The sequence below is a fragment of the Podarcis melisellensis genome (genome assembly GCF_964234715.1).
Source record: "Podarcis melisellensis genome assembly, chromosome: 15".
NCBI classification, from domain to species: Eukaryota; Metazoa; Chordata; class Lepidosauria; order Squamata; family Lacertidae; genus Podarcis; species Podarcis melisellensis.
The window spans coordinates 39,362,672-39,384,393 of NC_138532.1; the positions used below are offsets into that span (position 1 = coordinate 39,362,672).

At 44.6% G+C, this 21,722-nt stretch overlaps 1 protein-coding gene across 4 annotated transcripts in view; it reads left to right on the plus strand.

Annotated features, from left to right (window-relative positions):
* Positions 1–21,722, plus strand: part of BCAS3 (BCAS3 microtubule associated cell migration factor) — a 454,578-nt gene that overhangs the window by 89,603 nt on the left and 343,253 nt on the right. For all 4 annotated transcript variants that reach the window (XM_081890294.1, XM_081890296.1, XM_081890293.1 and 1 more), the window contains exon 13: positions 8,936–9,029. In XM_081890294.1, the coding sequence (XP_081746420.1) occupies positions 8,936–9,029 (94 nt within the window). The remainder of the gene's footprint in view (positions 1–8,935; positions 9,030–21,722) is intronic.

The following is a 21,722-nucleotide window of genomic DNA, read 5'->3' on the forward strand; positions in this document are numbered from 1 at the left end:
ATTTAAAATCCAGCTATCAAATCCAACTTGGCATAAAATGGAGACAATTCAGCCAGCAGCAGACACTTCAACTAGCATACTGACAAAACTCACCCCCCTACACACGCCAACAGCTAAAACAGACCAATCTGCATTGCTGTCAATCTGCAAAGACTAAGGCTGGGATACTCTTTTTGGCTCCACAAACTAGATCCTTATCAGATTCTGGCCTCTGTGACTGCCCAGCTGTCAATCAACTGATGTCACAGTGATGTGTTCGGTGTTTGGGTGCTTTGAAGTCACAGAGCCCTGCGTGGTGCTTTAAAATGATGGAGGGTTTAAAATCCAGCCCCCCTTCCAGAAGTGTGTTAGACAATGGTTGCTTAGTCACAGATGTCCTTTTGGGGGGCAAACTCCCTCCTGTTGGGGAGTTCCGCCAGTCCCCTTCCCTGCCCATGTTAAGAATGCAGTTAGAGTCCTGTTGGATCAGGCCAGTGGTCCATTTAGCACAGCATCCTGTTCTCACAGTGGCCAGCCAGGTGCCCCAATGGGAAGCCCACAATCAGGACCCGGGTGTAACAGCAACCCTCTTCCCCTGACTTTCCCAACAACAGGCATCCATAGGCATATTGCCTCCAACAGTGGAGGTAAACCATCGCCATGATGGCTCATAGCCATTGATAAACTTACCCTCCAGGCAAAATCCAAATACATATTTATTTGTCCAGGCACCTGGAAGGGGATAGGAACATTCGGGGCACTGCAGATTTAAATAATCACTTTAATGATTGTTTTGAGTACGACCCTATCAAATTTAATGTTACTAGCTGCCTTGGGCACCCTTTGAGGAGAAAGGGTGATATATAGATTTAATAAGCAGAGAAGCAAACATTGAAGGTTCCCCTTTATTTCGCATCCTCCCAAGTTTTGCTTTTCGCCTGAAAGCAGAGCTTCTAACTGTATGCAAAGAATACGCTGTTGAAAAAAGAATACGCTTTTCTGTGCAACTGCCCCTCCCCCGCACTGCCCCGCAAACCCCTTTATTAGTGTATTGTAATATAGAAGACAAGAAAATTTGGTGAGGGAAGAGAGGCATGGCCAATAGCAGCCACATGCAAAGTTAATTTTCATTCAGTTTAAGGATTTGATTTTTAAAAAAGGGAAAAAACCATGGCCAATGAAAGATGCTTATCAAGTATCAAGATTCTATGAGAAAAGCCATCCATGGGCCCCAGGCCAAGAACTTAACAAATAAATGACCTCCCAACAATAAAACTTAAACCTACCATGTAGACTTTCATTAGCCCATGTTGTCGCCAGTGTTTATTTACAGCAAAACTCTCTTTTTGCAGATAACGCAGTCTGCTACCCTCAGTGTTGACTTCCCCTGGTTTTTTTTTCTGTGTGTGCTTTCTATCTGCACTTATTATTGAATAATTCTCTTTATATATAAAAAAGCAACAGGATTCCCTCTGAACCCAATACTGTCTGCCTTAACTTTTATTAAAGGGGCTCTGCTTTTTCTCAAGAAGACATTTTTGTCGCAGATTAATGGCTCGAGCCAAGCCAAAGGCTGCTCTGAGTTTACGCTGGATTCTATTAAAAGGGAAGCAGCTGTTAACGTTGCAGATTTATCACATTTAGCTTCCCCCTCCTCCTTCTCCCTACTGATGTTTGACCTTAGCTATAAATGTTTTGAGGTGCTCATTGTTTTTCTTTCAGAGTTCTTTTTTCTCCACCCATTATTGCTGCTGAACATCTTAAAAAAATTGAAGCTGACATTATATTGGCTCTGTCAGATTGGACAGATGAGGGCTTTGCAATTAAAAAAACAACAATTTGGTGCTGCAAAAAAAGCAGAAGGATAAATACTTTTTATCTATCTATGTATTGCCCATCCTTCATTCTAAGGTCCCTGGATGGGTTGCAAAATTAAAGCACAACATTAAAAACAATTTACAATCATAAAAATGAGATGGGTCCTAAAATATATATATATACAGCTCAAGTGTAAAAAATCCAGGGTAAAGTGGTGCATCTTTGACCTTCTCCGGAAGCTGTACAATGAAAGTGCCAAACACAGCTCTATGAGGAGGGAGCTCCACAGTTTAGGGGCTGCCACAGAGAAGGCCCTGGCCTTATGAGGGCAGGGGAACCAGCAAGAGGGCCCACTCTGCCGACCTCAGCACCCAATAGGGTCTGTACAGAAGGCAGTTTTTCAGTCCAGGCCTTCTTTTAAGGAGTCCTCTCTCCCTTTCTCCCCTAGCCTTCTCAATCACCTGCATGAAATTTCTTGTCGCCTCTGGCTACCAGGCTAGAGATGTCTTTAAAGATTGGTTTAAAGGGCCCCATTAAAGCTAGGGGAACGGCTCTTTGTCTTGTCTATTATTTCAGCTTCATTCAGTTGATCCACATACACATTTCCCTCTTCAGGAGTATGTGCGCAACACAATGCCAACAACGTGAATGGGAACTCGAAACATAGCAATCCTGTAAGAGCCACAGCTCAGCAGTAGGAAATTTCAAACGCTGACCCGTCTGGATGGATTAATACGGTTGAAGATGCTGCTGTGGTTACAAGGGTTCATGCGATATTTGAATTCTTGGGTTAGGTTCCTAAATTGTTTAGTCTGCCTTCTGTTGCTCTTTATTTAAGCGGGGTGGGGGTGGGGGGGAGAGACACACACAACACAACCCTCTCCAGCATACAGTAAGAAAAGATCAAACACAGATCAAATGAGGCATTGCAATCCAATGCACTCAGGCAGGTCAGAAATGAAGGAGAAAGGCATCTACTTCACTTCAATGCTCAATTAAATATGTTCTGTGCCACAAACAAACGTCGGTAGACTTCAGGATTGCAGAATCTACTGAGGCTGATGAAGTGGAGCCGGGTGTCTGGAGGCCATTGTGAGGGTGGTACACCCACTGGCAGCACAATCCAAACCTGGGGAGAGAGAGTTTGGATCTGGCGGGTCTTGTTTTTTCATAACCTGAGCCAGGGTTACACCAGTCCCTGACCCCGGATAAGCTTGAGATACCCCAGTGCAGGTCTCCAAAAAGGGGTGTCCCAGGGGCATGGCAGATGAGGCAAAGACAGACTTCCACCTACTCCAAACCATTTTCATCTCAGTCATGTGACCTAGGGCCCAGTCTATCAGAAAATCCCAGTCCGTTGTTACCATTCAATAGGCAATCGGGGGGGGGGGGGATATAGAACAGGCCAGTAAACAGCCCATGGGCAGCACCACCACCCTAGAAACATCTTGTTCAGAGTTAGGAGCTGAGCCAGATGACCCTGCCTAAAGAATAGGGCCTTTTTAGTGTTGGCTTCATGTCCCTGGGAACACCCTCCCTCAAAAGGCACCTTCATTTTTTTTTAGGTGATCCTTGGACTTTCCTTTTTCAATCTGTCTTTGTGTGAAGAGGTGGTCAGGATATTAAAATAATACTGCTCATATATATTTGCATTTTATTATTATATATTTGATTGTATATATTGGTTTGCAGATCCAAGGTGATTTTTGCTGATCTTTTACCTCTTGGTATTTTAATTACCTCTTCATATATATAATGTAAGACCCCTTGAGTAAACTCTCTCATGTTTTGAAAGGTGGCACAGAAATTCTTAAATAAATACATATATGGGAATGGTCAAGAGGTAGAAAAATGTGAGGTAAATTAATTGTGGCACAATGCAGGCCAAAAATCACACAGAATAAAACCAGGATGCCTTGCAATGTGTGTGTCTGTACCACAATTCTAAATCGGTCTCCTTTACTGCAAGCAAGTTCAGTTCTTTGGGGTTTTTCTCAGGACACCTGAAGGTCACGTTAGTCTTTTATAATCATTTGTCCTCCTGTTTTAAAGGGATGTTCCACCTGTGTCCTCCATTGTCTAGCAATGTCAGTCTCTCTGTTGAACTTTAATCCAGTCAGTTGATGGAGCCAAGTGTATTCACTTAAGCCCTTGAGGTCGAATCTGTTCCCTTTTGAAAATCGTCAGCTCTCTTTGGGGAAGTGAGGTCGAGGAGCTGACAAGACAAGTGGTGATTTTTGGGGTCTTGACAGAAGGGAGACTTAATGTTGATTTCTTGAGTGCCTACTTGCTTCTCCTTTCTTGATCGGAGGAGATATAACTGAGGAAATATTGCGTTCCTGTGCGTTATGCAGGATAATGGTCAGATTTATGAACCTTGCCTCTGAAAGAGTTTTTCTAATGCGCTTTCAGGGATGGCGGCGACAGGCCAAGGCTTTGGGGTCGGAAGAAGGTGGTGCTGCTGTGGGGGAAGGAAGGATGTTAAGGGCTTGATCTCTCCAGAAGCCCAAGTGCGGCTTCTCTGTACCACAGAGGATCATCTTATTTACTTGCCTTTTCTGACATCTACAAGGCTGGCTTGTTAAGAGAGAGAGTTCTGGATATGGAGTATGTGTGTTGTTTTACAGCCTGGTATCTGAGCTTGAGGGAAATGTATAGAACCTGAAATGGTTATAGGGCTTTCTTGGAGCTTCTAGAAGCCACCTTGTTCTTAGAAATGTATTTGTTCAAGTAATGTACAGTTAGGCCTAGAACATTTGTGGAGAATCCTTGGTCATCTAGATGTCGCCAAACTAAAACTCCCATCACCCCTAGCCATGGTCCATGCTTCCTAGGCTGATGGGAGGGGTACCTCTGCAATATCTGGAGGGCCAAAGGTCTCTCACCCTTGGATTGTGTGTCAATGCGATATGAAGAACATTTGAAGGTCTCTGTTTGAGGACTGTCCTGTCCAAGTGCGTTGGGTCTAATCAGGCCAGCGACTTTTATATGGATTATCTACTACTGCACAGTAACTTTGAATTTGAACATGGCTTGGCCATGTTAACCAATAGCCAATGGCCCGTCTAGTCCAGTGGCCAACCAGATGCCTGTGGGAAACCTGCAAGCAGGATTTGAGCAGGAGAGCAACTCTCCTCTCCTCTGGTTTCTAGCAGCTGGTATTCAGAAGCAATACTGACTATGGAGGGAGAGCTCAGCCATCATGGCTAGAAGCCATTGATAGCCTTATCCCTCCACAAATTTCTCCAATCATCTTTTAAAGCTCTCTGAGTTGCTGGGAGTCACTGCCTCCTGCAAGAGCATGTTCCAGAACTGAACTGTGTGCTGCGTGAAGGTGTACTTTCTTTCATATTTCCTAAATCTTTGAGCATTTAGCTTCACTGGATGTTTCTCTGATATCATCATGCCCACTGAGTCTCCTTTTTTGGGGGGTTTGATGATCCCGTTTAATGGCATTTCCTCTTCCCAAGCCAGTCTGTGACTGACCATTATGGACAGTTGCAAAAATCTGATGAAAAGTCAGGAACTTGTCTGGACTTCAAAGCCAAGGTGTCTAATATCACTCCTGTGAAAACCTAGGAGGGAACTCATCCCATCTGCTCATGACTAAACTCTGCCCAGCAAATCTGCGCCACCGATGACAGAATATGTATTTTCTTTTTCTTTAAAAAGCCCCCGCTGCTGTCTATTAAATAAAGGAATTCTCCTCTCTAATTCAATCCAGGCCCCAAATATTGTCCTGTCTGTTAATGTTGGAATCAAACAAAAAGATACAGTTATGCCAACAGTTCATGGAAGCCTGAAGGTGTCATAGAACCTTAGAACTGGAAGGGACCCAAAGGGTCATCTAGTCCAACCCCTGGTGTCCTGGTGTTTTCTCTCTTGATGCACTCTCAAATAGGTTTCCTTCATGTCCAGAGCGTAACAGGGATGTTCTACTAAATAATATTAATTAAATGCCATTTTTCATAGAGAAGGGGTCATGGGTTTTCAGAGGGGGGGGGGAAGGCATCCTTCAGGAGAAAACTGAAAAGGGGTGGAGTAGAGATGGTAGGGATGCCAAGCTCTAAACTGCCCCCTATTGGTTTGTTGTGATCAAGTTGCTGCTATACCTTGAAACATCTGTATGTCTACCTACCTGGGCTGGCCCTACTATTAGGCAAAATAAGACAGTGGCCTCAGGTGCCAGTTGCTGAGGGGCAGCCATTTCCTCCACCATTTCTGTTGGTGGACGGAGCCACACAGTCTGCCATAAGCTCCCTAAACTAGTCTGCTGCCCCAGCTGCAGCGGTATGTCACTAGTGTTGGAAGTAAAATTCAGCTGCCAGTCTCACTGGTCCCTGTGCAGGGAAGCAGGGAGAGGGTGCCATCTTGTCCTTCGCACCAGGGAGCAAATGGCTTGGGCCAGCCTTATTACCATACTTACCTTCCTTCTTTTGTGCAGCAACCCAAATTTAAACGCCATTCTGCGCTCAGAAGTCTCGATAGAATCACGACCCAGGGTTTGATTCCTCATCGTCAGGGGATGAGGGCGAGGACTCTGAAGCAGAAGAGCCAAGCGCATGCAGGGCCAGTCCCATATGTGCTACTGTCAGATGAACCTGCAGGGCCAGCACCAAGCCTAGATTGAGAATGTGACCCTGTCTGCCTCTGACTCGCAGGCTCCATTGCAGAAGTACCTGTAAGACCCAAGGCTCCTCTGCTTTGTCACAGCAGGAGATCAGCAGAGAGGGCTGGGCTTCTTTAAGCAGAATAGCACCTTGCAGCACAGGTGGGGCTAACAATCAGGCTGCACCTGCTCTTACTCCTACAGAAGGCCTCAGGTTTAGCTTTCTCCTTTTTGGAGCAACTTCAGTGCTCTGTTTCCCAGGACACAACCTGGACTTTGCATCCAGCCTGAACCTTTCTTGTGTATTGTGTATTGCCTGAGGCTTGCCCACCTTGCCTTGCTTTGCACCACAGGTGGCTCTTACCTGGCTGCATTGCAGTACACAGCAGTAACAAGGTATGTCATCTCTGGTTGAGTTTATCCACCAAATGGCCATGGATGAGCTACCAGCTTTGTTCTGAAACATTGCCTTGGGAAATGTTTCTGTGCTACTTATTCTTCCTTAGATGGTTGGCACAAGCAGAGGATGTTGCATATTCATGTTTATAGTGTTGTACAAGCGTTTGGAAGAGGGAAATGGATGAGCACAGTGGTGCCAAGGGTTGGGTGGGCTTGGAGATGCTATCCTTGAGCAGGAACAGGCAATGCAGGGCTGTCACTATCCAGCAGCAGCAACACCATATTGACTCCTAGCTCCTCTCCCTGTAATGTGGAGCCATGTGAACACACAATGTGGCCCTGTTGTGTGTTTCCTCCACTTCTCTCCAGCGTTATTGGTTTCATAACTACATGCTAGGGAGAAAGTGTGGAGGAAACACACAACAGGGCCACATTGTGTGTTCACATGGCTCCACATTACAGGGAGAGGTGCTGTGGTTCAGCCTTCAGTAGGTTGGTTGGAAGTGATTCCTTTTGCTAGAAAGGTCAAAGCCTGCAGCCTGCTAGATGTTGCTAGCCTCCATCTCCCATTAGTCCCAGCTAGCCAGGATGGCCAGTAACCAGAGAAGATTGGACTTGTAACCCAGTAATGTTTATAGGGCTTCAAGTTCCCTCCACCTGGTGTAGAACTTGCCATTTTTTCTGTCTTTGCTTTCTGTGTATTCTTGTGAACATGACAGTATAAAAACAGGTTCCTTTGTCTTGTGGTACAGGAAGAGCAAGATATATAAGAGTTTCTCAAACCACATAATTATGAAAAAAACTGTATAGGGTATGGGGAAAATACAAGAACTTATTAGAAAGGAAAACACATATGTGGTTGTCACCAACAGAAGCCCTTGCAAGGAAAAAAATTATACACAAATTGGAATACATTATAGAGACTTGCTAACAGTCACCAGGGAGGAATATAAATTGAAAGAGTATGGAGAGATAAAGGATCAGGTGGCAGATTTGTTAAGTTACCATCAGTTGAATGCATCATTTAAGTTAGATAAAAAATGTGGATTTGCGGAACAAAACTTGCAGCTTGAAAGAGGCTCCAGGGTTAAAATATTATCTAAAATTTATATAATTTATTACCTGAGTGGGACACAAAGGACGAAATGGTGAAATCATCGATAAGTTGGGCCAGAGACGTGGGACAAAACATTGATTTTGCATTATGAGAACAACCGTGGAAATTAAATTTAATGTTTATGGCGTGCTACACACTAAGTGGAAAACTCATGAAGATGATGCACAGGTGGTATTTGATGCCAAACAAACCAGCAAAAATGTCAAAATCAACAAAAGGTAACTGTTGGAAATGTAAGACGGCAGAGGGATCCTTTTACCACATGTGGTGGCCGTGTAGCATAATTAAAAACTATTGGGAAATGATCTATAATGAACTTTAAAAAATGTTTAAAAAATCATTTCCTAAAAATTCAGAAGCATTTTTGTTGGGTTTAATAACAACACAAATTACCAACAAAAGAGAGAAATTCGTTCCTGTATGTGGCAGCAGCTACCCGTGTGTTATTAGTACAAAAATGGAAAACAGATAAGGTGCCAATGAAAGAAGAATAGCATTTCAAATTGTTAGAATATGTGGAGGTTGGGGGGGGGGGTGATCATTAGAACAAGAAATCAAAATGATAAAAGACATAAGGAGGACTGGATATTTTTTATTGAGTATATGAAAAAGTATTATAAGCAGACGATCAACCTAGAAGGATGGTAAGATTCTCAGCAGTGTAAGAAATAACTAGAGTTAAAATAAGGAGTTGCGATAGATGTGGTGAACCAAGAAAACACAAGGAAAGGAGGAGATATAAGGAACCATGGAAGGAGAGGATGGGAAGTCAGTCAAGGAATGAATTCTGTTTTTTCTGTTATTTCTAAATTTCTATTTTATTTATTTATTTCAGAGATTCTTTTCTTTTCATATTAATTTTGTTTATACCTTGCCTGTATTGAAATATATCAGAAATGCTAATAAATGCATCACGCACACACGTAACTTTGCCACAACCCTTGGACTGTGAATGTAAAGAGGATAAAATGCAGGTACGCCACTCTTCTTCTGTTCTTTCCGTTACTGCACAGGTGCTGGTAAGCGAGGACTCGGACAGCGATGGCATTGTGGCTCACTTCCCAGCACATGAGAAGCCCATCTGCTGCATGTCTTTCAACCCTAGTGGTAAGTGACTTGTTTGCTCTTCATCTCATCATATTCTGCTTGCTACAAACACGGGGGTGAGGGTGTAGCCTTCGGTTACTGTGGTTCTCAATGCAGTCTTGCTGGAAATCCCAGTCCAAGAAAGTCAGATGCTATTTCCATTTGTCAGTAGCCAAAGACATGGGCATGGTGTGGGGTTGCAGACATATAATCCTTGAAGAGGGATGCAGCTCAGGCGTAGAGCCCCTGCTTTGCATGCTGAAGGCCCCAGGTTCAGTTGCTGGAACCTCCAGGTAGGGCTGAGAATATCCCCTGTCTAAAACCCAGAAGAATCACTGCCAGTCAGTGAGGACAACATTGAGCTAGATCAGGCATAGGCAAACTCGGCCCTCCAGATGTTTTGAGACTACAATTCCCATCATCCCTGACCACTGGTCCTGTTAGCTAGGGATGATGGGAGTTGTAGTCCCAAAACATCTGGAGGGCCGAGTTTGCCTATGCCTGAGTTAGATGAACCCATTGCATAAGGCAGCTCCCTATGTTCATGAGTAAGGGATGGGGGACCAGCAGCCCTCCAGTTGTTATTGACTCCAGCTCCCATGGCCCCTGACTGACTGGGATTGATAGACGCTGGAGTCCTACGGCATATGGTTCCCCATATCTACCACTGGGGAAGGAAGACACGACTTTGTAGCCTGCTGTCCATCTTCTTACCATTCTGAGATATTGGAAGCATTATATCTGCACTGGGTCAAGAAATTACATCCAATATCTGTAGGAAATGGGCATTAATGTATCTGAAAAGTTAGGTTAATAAAAGGTTTCCTCATCCGTTATATTCCAGTTGGAACAGATGTCACACGCACAGAGATTTTTCTTATTTTATTTCTTGAGGTTTGTGCAAATATTCTCATAGATTTGACACCACTTATCCTTTTGCACTTAATGCTTAACCTGGAGATGTAACTTGGACTTCTTTCTTAGTATTAGTGTTCCCCCCTCCCGGTGATGGGTGGGGAGAGAAGTGATCTGAAAATGATATTTAAAGCCTCAAAGAAAGCACCTTTGCCCCTCTCCTTCCTACTTTCAGCTGAATAAGGCTTGTGGGCAGGTAGAATGCATCCTGTCCGTGTAATCTCGTCCAGCCGACAGCATAACTTGTTTATTATCCTTCCTACGACAAGAGTAATAACTTTTTGATTGACTGCATGGCGGTCAGTGAAACAGGGTCCGTGGAAGATCAAGAGCTTCCGCTTGCCTAAATTAATGAGTTTTAAAGTGAATTAAAATGCCTCGAAGAGGTTTGGGATGAAATCACATTTCAGAGAACAAAAACGGAATGGATGTCCTCTCTTTCCCCTGCTTACAGTGGCTAGTTGGACTTACGCTTGACAGCCCATCTGTTATGTCAGAACTCCTTAATAACTGTGTGTGGCTCAGAGTTCTGTTGCTCTTACTGCTTGTGACAGGAGATAGTGGTGGGGAAAGGGGACACTGTGTTTTAATCATAGCATTTGCAGATCTTGCCATGTATTTCTGTGTGGGGCTTCTGCACTCATGTGCCCCATTTCCAGCACCTGCCTCTGCCTGCCACAGTTTTTGAACTGGGATGTAGACTTGCTAAGGAGGTGTAAACCAGCTTTGCAAAAGAAGTTAAAAATCAACACCCTCCCATTTGTTAGCATGTTTGTTTGCCAACACTTTCATTCATTCATTTATTCAAAGCATTTTTATCCTGCTCTTCAGTTGAAAAAGGCCCCCCTTACATTTATCTGTGATGAGACCTTCCCTGCCCTCAGACTTGCAATCTAAAACATTGTTGTTGGCACCCATCTGTCTCAGGAGACAATGGAGCGCACCTCTGGGGGTGAAGTTAAGCCTCTGGAGAATCACAGCGCCTGCTGTGGCTTCAGAAACTGGTAACTCATAACTTCTGCCTCCAGCATTGTTTTCGCTGTGTTGGATTAAAAACAAACTTTTAGAAAATAGATGATCAGCAATTTATTTTTCTCTACCCTTTCCTTTAAGAGCTCACATCAGCACACACAGGAGGACCCCATTTAATTAATTCATTGGGGTGATTTTGGGCCCGCCCTTCCACTCCAATTCTAGAGCACAAGGTGGCTTACAAAAAAGTAATCACTACCAAATAATTCATCACTTTAAAAAAAATTACACTTGGCCCTCCAGATGCTGTTGGACTCCAACTCCCATTATTCCTGACCATTGGCTGTGCTGGTTAGGGCTGGTGGGAACTGGGAGTCCAGCAGCATCTGGAGAACATAATTTGGAGAGCTGCAGGTCTTCCATCCTTGCAATTTACAAATACATTAGAGCAATAATGCCAATGTCCTTAGAATGACCCTGCGAGGTAAGCTAGGCTGAAAGAGCTCATGGTCCAAGGTCTTCCGGGGAGTTTCAGCAGCAATTCAAACGCAGCAGCAATTCAAACCAATAGCCCTGTAATGTAAGCTAGGCAGAAAGAGCTCCTGGCCCAGGGTCATTTGGGGAGTTTCAGCAGCAGTTTGAATGCAGCAACAATTCCAACCCATGCTGGTCCAGATCCTGCCACCCGCTGACTTTTACTTTGCCAGAGGCCACCCAGTGAGTCTAAAGGTGCGTTTGCACCCTGGTATGTGAGATCCACAGCCAAACACCACAGGATTTTTTTCCCTATTAAAAGTTTCATTAGGCGGAATTAAGCCTTGAATCATCTCCCTTATTTAAAGAGGTCCAAACAGTTTACAAACATCACGGATGCTTACAGTGACCCTGATAGAAACACATCTGACCTGTAAATGTAAATCCACAAGTTCTCCTCGACCAAAGGCGCCTCGGACTACAGTTTGGGAGGTCGTCACAGACGGGAGGAACCTACACCATAGGAGGCTGGTTGATTAAGATGTTTATGAATTGGCCTCCAAGCTCTTAATGTTGTACATGACGCTCTGCCAGGAATTCTAAGTGTGTGTAATCTTGATAACAAGAGGAGGAGGGGAAAGGATTAAATTGTTATCCAGTAGAATCAATTGCTCCATCTTAGGCCAGGCTAGACTAAACGGGCGATTTGTCTAGCCTCCGGTCTCCAGGATCTGGGCAAGCGACTCCTGTATTATTGAGCGTACATTATTAAAAGACATCTTGTAATTTAGGTTGGAATTGAGCAAGCTGCTGAGCTAATAACGGCAAAAGTTATTGAAGTAATTGTGTCTGTCCTGTTTGTTTCCACCACAAGCGGTTTAATAGGACATTGGTTTTATGTGGTCTGCTGGGCCTGAGCTGTTTTGGAATTTTCCTACAGTTCCACAGGTTCCTGAGTAAGACAGGGCTTTCCTAAGGTGGCATCAATTAGTACCTGCTGCAAAGGTTAGGGTTCATCACCTAATCCAAGGGTGGGGAACATCTGTGGCCCTACCTTGCCACCTTCAGTTTGCTCTACGGGGACAATGCAGTTGGCCTACCAGACAGTTGTCTTCAGGTTTTTTTGAGATTACATGTGTCAAGCAACGTTGATCATTCTGATGCTGTACATATACTGTGGAGTAGCAGCAGCAGCAGGATGTCCCCCAAATGGTGAAGAATATTTGACATCTACAGCGCAGACTGCCACGTTGCACTTGGAATATTCCAACCGAAGAGCACACCATGGCGATGGGTGTCTTGGCTACTGATGTTACAGCAGTGATGTAGCATCGGTTGCCTGCGCCCAGCCCAGACGGGCACATGTGCCAGGCCTCCAGCCCAGCCCTTGCCACTGACACCACTGGAGTGACCCCGCTCTCACTGAAGCAAACTGGGGCCACAGCCAGCCAACGTGGCCCTTGGAGGCCAGAGAGGAGCACTGGGCTGGGCCATGCTGGGGCACCTGATTCACGCCCCCTCCAAAATTGTGTGCTCGGGGCCTTGGCCTTCCTGGTACCACACCGATTCTTAGCCTTGCACACAGAGAGAGCTTAGCTGTATGTGGAGAGCCTCTGGCCCTCCAGTTGTTGCTGAACTACAGCTGCCATCATCCTTGGCCATTGGCCATGCTGATGGGAGTTGCATGTTTAGCAGCATCTGGAGGGGTCAAACCTTATTGTTGCTTCCAGGGAGTTGGGGTTATTGGACAGATAGTGGGGAACTGGCTTCCCAGAGGAAATGTCATAGGTTCCAGCAGCACACATCATCACAAAGGTTGCTGTTGTGTATTGCGGGATTTCAAAGTTTGTTTCTGTGCAGGAAATCATAGCATGTGATATGACTCATGAAACCCATGCAACAGAGATTATCACCCCCTCCATGTCGTTTTCTTCATGGCCTGTGTTTTTTTTTTTTTAAAGTCTTTGCTGTCCCGATTCCTTGGCTCATGTAGGGTTTATATTGCCCTGAGTAGCATTTATGAACAGACCGCTTCGAAGCCTGTTTATATAATGCCATTAGCACTTAACTGTTAGCAATTATACAGGCCCTGCAAAGCTATTTTCATAGGCTGTATAATAGGGCTCTTAAAAGCAGCGGCGCTACTTGTTAAAACGGTATTCTAGTGAATTTTGGAGAAGTCCATAAAACATCGATATAAGGAGAACTTTTCATGCCTGATAATGCAGAGATGGAGTGGAAAGGAAGGGCGTTGGGGGGCATGAGCTGCCAAGTCTAACCTCTTCTCTAGACTAAGTGGCTTTAGGTAAACTGCTGTCCCCTCAGCCTTCTTAAGTACAATCTGGGGATAATTAGCACTGGCCTACTTTAAAGGTTTGTTGTGAGGACTGCTGAGCAGTGCACAGAACACCCTCCAATGCCCTAAGTATTATGGGGTATGCTTAAAAGGCCCCTCTTCCTATAGCATGAATTTTTATTTTTTTTACAACAGCCTCCCCACCTTATGTTCTTATATTTGCTATGAGAATGGCTATTCCTATTCCCTGTCCTTATTTTGCTCAGTGAAATGTTGGAGAGTACAGTTAGTGCTCACTACTGATGCCTGCCCTGGGGTCATCTTTGAAAAGGTGGCTGGGTCCAGGAGTTGTCATTTTAACTCCCCACAATGCCCTGGGGTGACGCCATGTCTAGGGCACATGACATGGAAAGTTAAAATAGTCATAATAATAACAATTTAAACAATAATAATTATTTATCTGCTGCCCATCTGACTGGGTTGCCCCAGCCACTCTGGGCGGCTTCCAGCAAACTATAAAACCACAGTAGGACATCACGCGTTAAAAACCTCCCTACGCAGAGCTACATAGTGGTTCCCCCACAAAGACTCTCAGGGCTGCATAGTTAGGTAAATCAGTTCAGGTTGGCTATAGGACACTTTGCTAAAGGCTTCCTCAAACATGAGCTAGTTCAGCCCTTCTGGAAACAATAGGACAAGATTGAGGGATCTATCTATCTATTTATTTATTTTAAATGCTGTAAACGGGACACGTACAGCATACCAGTGAGTTGGGGGGGGGGGCGACAGGAGACAAGGCTTCCTTGGCTGCTCAGTTTGCAACGTGCTGTGTATGGGATCTATTCATAGAAGCTGAAATTAAAGGACGCCGTTAAAATGCTGTTGTGAACCAGCCAGTCCGACAGCTGCATTGAGTTTGTTTTTCAATTTCCCACTGCCTTTCTTGTTTATTAGCTGTGACTCTGAGGTCAGAATTAAAACAAACATTTTAATGGCAGCATTTACAGTGTTGGCAGTGGGCACCCCCTGGCTCGGCGCTGTGATCTGGAGTGGTGGTGGTGAGCCATATGGGTGGCGCATGACATGCCCCTCCAGACTTTAAACATTGTCGCAACAGGAGAAACCTCCCCCACTTCTCCTTCTCAACCCCCCCCCCCCCGTGCTGTACATTGCCAGTAAATCACATATCTGATAAGAATCGCACAATCTGGACTTTTCAGTCCAGAGGAACTGGCTACGCTTGAATTTTGTTTCAGGGGGCCCCAGGAGGGGGAAAATAAATGTATATGTACACATTTTTTCCTCCCAACCCTACACATTCCCGTGGTTTGCTCTGACAGATAATCTAAGATTCACAAGCTTTGTAAGACGATTGCAACTGAAGGTACTTAAGGGTTCAGGTAGATGTACTCCTGTGCTGTCATGCTGCTACGTAAGAAGATCCTTCTGGATCAGATCAAAGACCCATTTAGTCCAGCATCCCATGCTCCCAGTAGTCCCCAAACAGGATGTGTTTGGGAAGCCCCCAAACAGGACATGAGGGCCATAGCCTTCTCCTGCTGCTGTTCCCCTAAAGGTAGCATATACTCATCATAACTAGGAGCTACTGATAGCATCAATCTCTATTATAGTGGTACCTTGGGTTACATATGCTTCAGGTTACAGACTCCGCTAACCCAGAAATAGTACCTCGGGTTAAGAACTTGGCTTCAGGATGAGAACAGAAATCATGCTCCGGCGGCGTGGCGGCAGCAGGAGGCCCCATTAGCTAAAGTGGTACCTCAGGTTAAAAACAGTTTCAGGTTAAGAACGGACCTCTGGAACGAATTAAGTTCTTAACCCAAGGTACCACTGTAATTGCATGCCTCCATTGGGAAAGGAAAGTGTATGCTCTCTCTCCTTCCTCTTTTTCACTCTCTGGTGTGGGGCTGATCCAGGGGAGAGAGGAGACGAGAGGTGGTGGTACTCAGAAATCTAAATGTGTCCACGGGTCCCAAAAGCTTTTTTACCCTTTAGCCAATGCAAAATGTTTGTGTGTGTATGTGTGTTTGTGTGTGTGTGTGTGTGTGTGTGTGTGTGTGTGTGTGTGTGTGTAACAGAATCCCTTAGCCAGGATTGATCAGATGTGGCAAATAAGGTGTTGAGTCCTGGAAAGGGATGTAGTTTTCCTAACAAGTGGAACGTAGCCACTTCATTTTCTGGCAGCCAGACCCATGGCATGGTCTTGCAAGCGGAGTGTTAAGATGACAGCTCGGTGTCCAAAGTAAATCTTCCATCCCGAGTCAACTTTGGAATAGCCCAGATTTTCTGGCACAACGCACTACTTCCACTGAGTCACCAGAAGGCCAGTCTTTTATTTGCCGTAACCAAAATGCGACCGACTGAGCCACGTTCTTTCCACAAGCCGGCAGCACTTGAGAAGCCCCCCTGTAACATGTGCCCAGCTGTGGCTGTCAGCACAAACACAAATCTAAGGATGTGTAAACCTTTGTCCCTTCCTATCTGCAAACATTTCAGCTTTCCCACGTGATGGCACCTTACATAGGACTTTCCCCAGCTGTCTTGTTGGTTACCTGTTTGCAAATAAGTGATCTGGGTGGTTTTTGCAATCTGGAAGGGAGTTACTTTTTACTTCAGATGCTGATCATGCTGCACTGACTTACAGAGTAGGTAAATAGACTGGTAACACTTTTTTTTCCTAGGCTAACTGTTAAGGTCAATGCCTAGACTGCTGTTTTGGCAGACAGCCTTGCTGTCCTCTTGCATCATCAAGCGACAGCCATCACTGCAGTGAGATCAGTGCTCCAGCTCTGGCATGTGCTGTGGTTCCCTGTCATGGAGAGAGCATAGCTCAGTAGCTGAAAGGGATGTTGGAGCATTCCACCAGAAATTGAAACATTAGCAGAAATCGCCCCAATTCACATGTTTCTCTGAGATGAGGCATGGAAATCCTGCAGGTGAATGCAAACAGTATATGCTAGCATGGTTTTGAGTCCACAGTAACATTTATGGACTGGCTGGATGCAAAGGGAGGTGGGAGGCACCAGCTGAGGAACCCCCAAGGGAATTTAAGGACTAGTGGGAATGCAATCAGCATCTACCCCAGAACAAATTTTGATGGTATAAGGGGGAGCTTTCTTGTAATTTTTTGGCACGTCTGCTGTAGAAGTAGCTGTTGTAGTAGAATGATTATTACTTCCAGTGGCAGAAGCAATATTTCAGCTTTCAATTTTTAATGCCGAAGCTTAACCCAGAGCTATAAATGTTACGATTTGAGTTAAACATTAGTGCAGTGGTAGATAAACATACATTCTGTGTTGCCACTAGCACTGCTCTCGTGGTTTCCCTCGCTTAGCAGCTTCACAATGAATTAAATCTCATACTGACTATTCTCCAGGTTCACTTTTCCAGGTAGAAGTTAGCAATTTTGAAGGTGCAGAAATATTTTCCACACTTCTTATTTGCACTGATCATTCAGACAGTCACCTCCCCACCTCATTTCCTTTGGCTGCTGTTGCTTCTTCACTCCAGAAATAATCATACAGGTTATGATTTCCAACCAGGGATCACACAGCAAATGGAACGATGTCACAGTGTAGCCTGGAATCTGGAAGGGACCCTAAGGGTCAATAGCGAACCATATTTGATTACATCTTGATGTCACCATGGGCAAATGAGAGCAGAGGAAATGAAAAACCAAATGCTTTTAGCAAGGAGCACTGGGAAATCACCAAGATGGGGCAGGTATCTTTCAGTGCAGCAGAAAATCTTTGCAAAAACTGAGTTAGTTGGGCTCCAACATGAAGCTGCATATTTAACTCAGCAGTTTTGCTTTCTTGTCTGAGATATAGGCACTGATGGGCAGATAATGACAGTGGGCAAGCAACTGAAATAGGAGCTAATGTGGGGAGGTCATTATTTGGGGGCAGAAGCAGGGAGGTGGCCAAGAGTTCTGTGCGAATGGGAAGAAGGAAGAAGATTCCATGGCCTGACTAGGAAGTTAGGATGTCATTCCAACTGTGTACTGACCGCATGAATGAATAAAGGCTGAAAGCCAAGTCCTTAATATGGAGACAGAGGGAGAGGAAGGGAGACAGGAAATACCACAGGCTGAGTAAGGATCAACGCTAATGGGAAAGATATTATTTTATTTATTTAATATTACAATTATTTATATCCCGCCTTTCAGGATACAACTAAACATTAAGCTACATTAAAACACACACACACACACACACTCAGCAAAGTCAACTTATTAAAAGGCACCAGGGTACTTGGTAGCAGATGGTTCCTATGGGGGCTGCGTACCCAACTGGCGCCATGGAAGATAAGGCTATCAGTGGCTACTAGCCACAATGACTCTGCTCTGCCTCCACAGTCAAAGATTGAAATAATAATAATAATAATAATAATAATAATAATAATAATAATAATAATAATAATTTATCTGGCTGGGTTTCCCCAGCCACTCTGGGAGGCTTCCAACAAAGACCAAAAATACACTAAGATGTCACACATTAAAAACTTCCCTGAACAGGGCTGCCTTCAGAAATGCTTCTGAATACCACTTTCTGGAAACCACAGCGGTGGGGGGACACTTTCCCACATGCATCTGCTTGGCCACTTTGAGAACAGGATGCTGGACTAGATAGACCATGGGCTGGATCCAGCAGGCTCTTCTTATGTTCTTACCTGCTGCTTCATCTTGACTGATATCCTTCCCACAAGGAAGCTGGTGGCATAACAGCCTCATTGCAAGAGAGGAGAGAGTCCCTCTGAAGCAGGCTTTATCTTAGAACTTTAAGCTGCGAAGACGGATAGAGGAATTGTGGTGGGCATAGTGTTGGTCCATCACACAAGTGATGCCTCTCAACCCAGCCTTTGCCAAACCTGCTAGCAGGATGCGAGCACAAGAGCACTTTCCCCCTGCTGTTGTTTCCAGCAAATGATACTCAGAAGCATTAGTGCCTCTGACTGTGGAGACAGAGCATAGTTATTGTGGCTAGTAGCCTTCAATAATTCTCTCCTCCATGAATTTGTCTAATCCTTTGTTAAAGCCATCTAGGCTGGTGACCATCACTGCCTTCTACCTCTAGACCTCTAGATTTTCTTTGCGGCCAGAGACAGGTCCAGCACCTGAGACATTAAAATGCACTTGGAAGATCTGGTTCACTTTCAAAAGCCTAGTGTCCAGTAAATACGTGTTTTTCCGTTGTAATGTAGTAAATAATTGATCTTCCCTTCCATAGGCGTCACTCCTGCAGGCTGAGAGCTGTGAAAGGCAACACGTCTAATTTTTAAGCAGCAGCCCCCTCTTTGGCTCAGAGAGAGCTTTTCCACCCATTAATAACAGGGAAAATTAATGTTAGGCCTGCAGTAAAACAGATTAAACTGTGTACCCCTGTGGATGCCTGACTGCACCTCTAACAGAGCTGAAATTCCTCTGGTTAGTTAAATGTGGTATATTGAAATACGATGGTGGTCTTGGGTTAATAGTTAAAGAAGTTTAAATTGGAATTTTCTCCGCAGAAGTGTTTTCCCATTTATCAAAGTAAGTGGGGTTGGGGGCGGGGTTGTTAGATCATTGAGAAGCTTCAATAACGCCTCACAGATTCTCTTATTGGGTGACTTATCAAATTCATTTTTGTGTATTTGGGGACACAAGGTTGGCAGCAACATAGCTATTTGTGAAAAATAAAGACTAGCATGGTCCAGGCTTGTTTGAACCATGGTTCCAGGATAGGTCATATTGAAACCCCATTGCAAATTAGTCCTGTTTTTTATTTCCACATGGACTTCACAGTTGGAGCCAAGCGCAAGCACACAAAGGGTTTGTGTGCATGTGCATATATGAATATAGGGAACTCCCTTGGTCCAGCATGCTCAGTATTTTCTACACAGACTGGCAGCAGCTCCCGAGGCTTTCAGGCAAGCCCTTCCTGGAGATGCCCAAGGTTTGAACCTAGGACCTTCTGGGTGCAAAGCAGTAGTTCTACACTAGGCTATGTCTCTTGTAAGGAAGGGGTCAGCCTCCATGGTCTTTATGTCAAGTGAGAGTGTCAGTGCTGTGGTGATTGAAGAGGAACCCCCCTCTGCCCAAATTTGACAGTGATCACCAAGCTTACCATTTGGAAGAGAAAACTCCAAGCAGTTTGAGACTGGGCTGTCATGCCATAGCCCTGGAGAGTCAGATTATCTCAGAAGGTCAACTCAGTCTCATTGCTTGATTCAGTAGCTCCTATATCTTCTTCCTTCTCTCCAAACAGCTGCTTCTTGAGCTAACCTTTCTTTATCCCATTGGCTGGCTCACCAGCCATCACTCATCTCTCTGCTAGTGTTTTCATTCTTGACTGGGCTTCGTGCGTAGATTAGAGACACCACCCTGCAGCTCAATAGAAGCTTATGGAACTTCCAGGTTCAGAAACAGAAAAATTATCATTACCTGTGGAGCAATAGCAGGAGAGGGCTGTTGCCTCATTCATGCTGTGCAGAGTTAAAGTGCAATCCTAACCATGTCTGCTCAGAAGTAAGTCCTGTTGAGATCGAAGTAGGTTTGATTGCAGCCTTAGACGATGGCTCTGATATCACAAGACAACTCTGCATTGTGTGAGTGAGGCACTAGCCCTTTTCATTTTCAGTACCCAAACTGAGCTCACAGCCCTCCCACATACAAAAATCCACTCCTGGTTTTCCTCCCAAGCTTTCTTCATTTCAGCAGGTGGGAAAAAGTATTGTCGTTATTGTTAAACAATTTGGAGCCAGACACCTGTGCAGATTACTGTGACTCACCCAGAGATCTGCTTGGTAGATTGCAATCTACTTTCTGCCCATCCTGAGCTAAGCTAGCGGTCATCACCACATTTTGAGGTGGTGTGTTCTATAAATTACATGTTGTGTAAAAAATGGTCCTCTCTCAAAGTAGCCCCACCCTGTTTTGATTCACTGTTTTTGACATACATCCTTTGAGGGGGGCAATTCTGCACCAGGAGTGATCTGAATGACCCAGGCGCACCTTATAGCAAAGGTGTGGCAAAATACTGCTAATTGGAAGAGGAGCAAGGCCAGAACAATATATAATGCAGACATGACTTTGAGCTTTTGGGAGACTTTAATTACTCAGGTAAATAATTTCTCATTAGCATGCAAGCAATTCTCTCGTGGCTTGCTAGCATATGTCTCAGTACACAGTGTGGAAGCAAGGGATTGGATCCAAATAAGTTGTACCCATTGGAATAATATACCTGTTAGTCCTGCTTATTATTTTTAGTAGGTCTACTCTGAGTATTACTAACATGGAATACAATCCAGCTACTTTAAGGTCACCTGTGTAAAGATTCAGCTGTGTTGATGACAGAATCATGGGATTGGTACATTTGAACCTTACAGAGGTTAAGGTTAAAATAGGTTGCATGTACCATTGGTTCTACTTAGAGTAGACCCAGTTGAATTGAAGCAATTGGCCTTAGAGGCACAAGAAAGATTGTGTTTTCTTTCTAAGATGGCAACACTCAAAGGAACCTTTTTTTTAAAAAAAAAAAATTCTACTCTTGGCAGCTCAACCAGTGGCAAAACTATGTGCATCTAACTGGGTTTCATCAACAGCACAGCAATTAGAGAGGTGTTATAAATAGGGATGTATCTAAGAAATCTGAGCTGTGCTGGTTTCCTATATATATGTTTTTTTACTTTTCTCTCTCTCTGTCTCTCTCTGTCTCTTCCTCTTCTTTAACTGCAAGTACCCAGCTGAGATTTCCTACCCTTTAATTTTGTCTTCTTGGGCTAACCAACTGACGCCTAGTTGAAAAGACTTATGTTGCTACACGGCCGCAGAAGCCGTCGGTTATCCCGTCGCCATCCCCGCTCGGGTCCTGGAGCCTTTTTCTGCATCTCATCAGCAAACTTTCAATCCCACCCTTTAGGCCAACCTCATCTATCAAGGGGGCAACGAGGAGAGGAAGCTCCCAAGTAAACACACAGCAGTGCCTAAACTCCTAATCACTCACGGCTTCCGCTTCCAGGCCCTATAATTAGAAGTTCTTCTTCTTCCTTGTATTCCC